Below are 3,203 nucleotides of genomic sequence, written 5' to 3'. Positions count from 1 at the left end.
CCTTCACCGCATACACTGTTTTGTGCTTCCCTTCCCAACCCAATCCAACCCAACCCAACCCACCAACCTCACAACCCTTCTCGTTGCGTTTGTGAGTCCGCCTCTTTTGACTTGGAAAAATGAAGATGAAGATGGACATCAAAGCTTGCCACTGCGAACCTGATCAATGTCATTCACGATTTTCGTGATTTGTCCGCGATCCCTAGCGTGAAGCGTGATTTGGACGCGTCTGTCTCCTTCCCCTTCTCCGTCACCGTCACCGTCACCGTCACCGTCCCCGTCCCCATCTCCGTCGAGAACAAGTGCATGGTGCACGAAACCCACGCGCACGAGGGCCTGGCCTGGCCCACTTCCATCGATGCACATATTATTAGTCGATCCAATCTGAATCGTGAATGGGGAAGCGAAGCACAGCGCAAGCGCGGACAGCCCGCCCACGCGAGAAAACAACCGCAAAAGTTCACCCACCCAGCTGGAATCGGGGCTTTGCAAGGATTTCCCCCCCCTTCCCCCTGGCACGCGCGCGCGCGCCAATCAAAATGGGTTCATCGAAATCGATTGAATGCTCGAACTTCTTTCTTTTTTCCCAGCAGCAAGCACATCAAGGGTATGACAAGCCCCCGACACGGCACGACTTTTCTTCCAAATCTTTATCGCTTCATCACTCATCCCTTCGCATGTGGATCGACTCGCGCAATCCGATATGAGCATTCGCACGAGTGGGAAAAGTTGTCGTAAAAGGGAAAGACCGACAGGATGTTGAGTGCATGTGCATGTGTGCGGGTAGAGGCGTCAAGTGTAGCTTGTTCGCGCTCAAAGATGGATCCGACTGCGATTTGGGTATTGCATTCCCAACTTCGAACCGTACCATGAGCGCCTGCCTCACTTGGGGTCGGCAGCAGGGTGCAGATAAGTGAGGTGGCACTTTCCACAGTAGCTCCTATCCTTGTGCCAGCTCATAAACACGCTAGCTCCGCAAGTAGGAGCTGGGCACTCTTTGCGCAACCTCTTGATCGCTCCAGTGCTACCGTCCACCTTGTAGAACTTCAACACGCTCATCTTTACTTTTTTGCGCTTGTGCTTGATTTTCTTGGGAGTCGTGTACGTCTTCTTCTTGCGCTTCTTGGCTCCGCCACGAAGACGAAGGACTAGGTGAAGCGTAGACTCCTTTTGGATGTTGTAGTCGGACACTGAGAGTGCGTGCGTGCGTGCGTGCGGTCATGTCAGAGGCGCATCGCGTCGCTACCCTTCAACACCGGTTCGCATTCCCTCGGAAGCGAACCCCCTCAACTCACGCGTACGTCCATCCTCGAGTTGCTTGCCTGCAAAGATCAGACGCTGTTGGTCGGGTGGGATTCCCTCCTTGTCTTGAATCTTGGCCTTGACATTGTCGATGGTGTCAGAAGACTCCACCTCGAGGGTGATCGTCTTGCCCGTGCTGTGATGGCGCAAGGCGAGGAGAGAGGGACGTAGACCGAACGTGAGCGGGGGGAGAATGTGAATCGCTCCACCACTGCTTCACCTTGCCACTCACAGGGTCTTGACGAAGATCTGCATGATGGGCACTTGCTAGCCAATTGGGTTTCTTGACGTCCTCTGACGGCGATGCGGGGGGGCAAGCGATGGGTGCAAAGTCAGCGATCGATCATTTGTCTCATAACCCCCCAAAGCGCGCAGCGTTAGGACCGAAAGCAGACCAGATACTGCGATGATTGCGTGCTGAACAAAAGCAGCATCCATCGTGCTGCCACCGTGTATGCTCTCTGACCAAAGCGTCCGCGATACTCACTGCCGTGCTCGTGGAGAAGAGGGAAGAATGAATCGCCAGCTGCAAAGATTCTTGTGATTCGCCGGCGCGCTGCTGGTCACGCGTGCGTCGACGCCGCTCGCAAATCTGCTTGCCGCGCGGGCGACGGCCACGTGGCTCAGCCGTCTTTTTGACACGTGTTCATCTCTTTCGCACGAGAATGCGTTGCGTGCATAGGCAACCCAAGAAATTCTTGATTTTGGACGCTCGACTTGATTCACAGATTTCAAGATTGCGACTTGGATCGCGCGCCCGTTGGGAAGCGGAGTCGTGAGTCGAGCGAAAGGCCAAGCACCAAGCAAGCCAGAGGACTCGCACTCGTTGCACTCAAACTCTTGACTCAGTCATAGTCGCAGTGACTTGATCACGCGCGACTCGTTACCCAAGTCGGCTCCATCTCCCACTCACACTCTGATCCCATTCTGGCGGCACAACAAAGCTCAAGAGACAGCGGGGCGATGTTCAATGTAGCCAGGTTCGATGCTGCTGGCGCAGGGGCGGGGCAGAATGGAGGGATGGGCAGCGCCTCTGCCTCTGCCTCTGTCTCTGCATCTGCCTCTGCCTCTCGACCTGCCATGCCGGATCCTCGTCAATCCAAGTTGGCTCAGCTCAACGCTCGCTTAGCTCAACGCAAGGCGCTAGCGGGCATCTCCGAAGTGTCTGGCGATGGACAGAATGCCAGTCTAGTCGCTCCGACTGCTTCCGCTGCCGCTGCCGCTGCAACCGCAACCGCAACCGCAACCGCAACCGCAACCGCACCCGCACTTGAAGTTGCGCCGCCGCCGCCCCGCGCAGCACCCAACATTCATCCTTCACGCTTGGCTCTCTCCTCTACGCTCAGGGCTACGGATCGCAAACAGCGCTCGTCGCTTAGCGGCGCGGCGAAGGAAAAGACCAGAGCAAAGGAGCGATACTTGCGCGCCAAAAAGGAGCGAAGGAAGCAGAGAAGAGGCGCGGGCGCGGGCACGGGCACAGGAGCGAACAGTGGTGCGGTGGCGGACAAGCGCATTGGCAAGCGCAGCGCGGAGATGGACTTGGAGACGCACATTGCGCAGACGGTGTCCGAGGAGACGGAAGAGGCAAAGATCAGAAGACTACGCAAAGAGGAAAAGAGGCGAATCAGGCAGAACAGACCTGCAAAGCGCGCAAAGAAGGAACAAGGCGGTGCTGCCGCTCGGCCGTCGAATCAGGTCCGTGTCAGCTCATTGGAAGCCTCTACTGTACCTGTCCATGCCCATGCCCATGCCCATGCCCACGCTCCTGCGCTCGCGGCTTCGCAGAGCAAGGTGCTGGAACAAAACCCAAAAGTGGGCGCGCTAGAAGGCCTTGCGAGCACGGCCACTGTCGCTTCCAAGCATTCCTCCTCCTCCTCCTCCTCCTCCTCCTCCTCCTCCTC

General features: G+C 57.0%; 2 protein-coding genes across 2 annotated transcripts; one reads left to right on the top strand and one right to left on the bottom strand.

Annotated features, from left to right (window-relative positions):
* Positions 1 to 451: 451 nt before the first annotated feature.
* IE81DRAFT_369685 (ubiquitin-domain-containing protein) lies at positions 452 to 1,793 on the bottom strand. Its single transcript, XM_025517274.1, has 3 exons — positions 1,535 to 1,793; positions 1,296 to 1,438; positions 452 to 1,190 (listed from the first exon to the last, which is right to left on the bottom strand). Exons 1-3 carry the CDS (start codon positions 1,555 to 1,557, stop codon positions 883 to 885), a joined length of 474 nt encoding a protein of 157 aa, XP_025365803.1. The 5' UTR covers positions 1,558 to 1,793; the 3' UTR covers positions 452 to 882.
* A 245-nt stretch (positions 1,794 to 2,038) lies between these two features.
* Positions 2,039 to 3,203, top strand: IE81DRAFT_105611 (hypothetical protein; the record flags this gene model as incomplete). Its single annotated transcript, XM_025510041.1, has 1 exon — positions 2,039 to 3,203. A coding segment is annotated over exon 1 (938 nt), but the record flags the coding sequence as incomplete, so codon positions are not given.

The sequence above is a fragment of the Ceraceosorus guamensis genome, assembly GCF_003144195.1.
Source record: "Ceraceosorus guamensis strain MCA 4658 unplaced genomic scaffold IE81scaffold_234, whole genome shotgun sequence".
Taxonomy (NCBI): domain Eukaryota; kingdom Fungi; phylum Basidiomycota; class Exobasidiomycetes; order Ceraceosorales; family Ceraceosoraceae; genus Ceraceosorus; species Ceraceosorus guamensis.
This window is presented reverse-complemented; position numbering and strand designations above follow the sequence as displayed.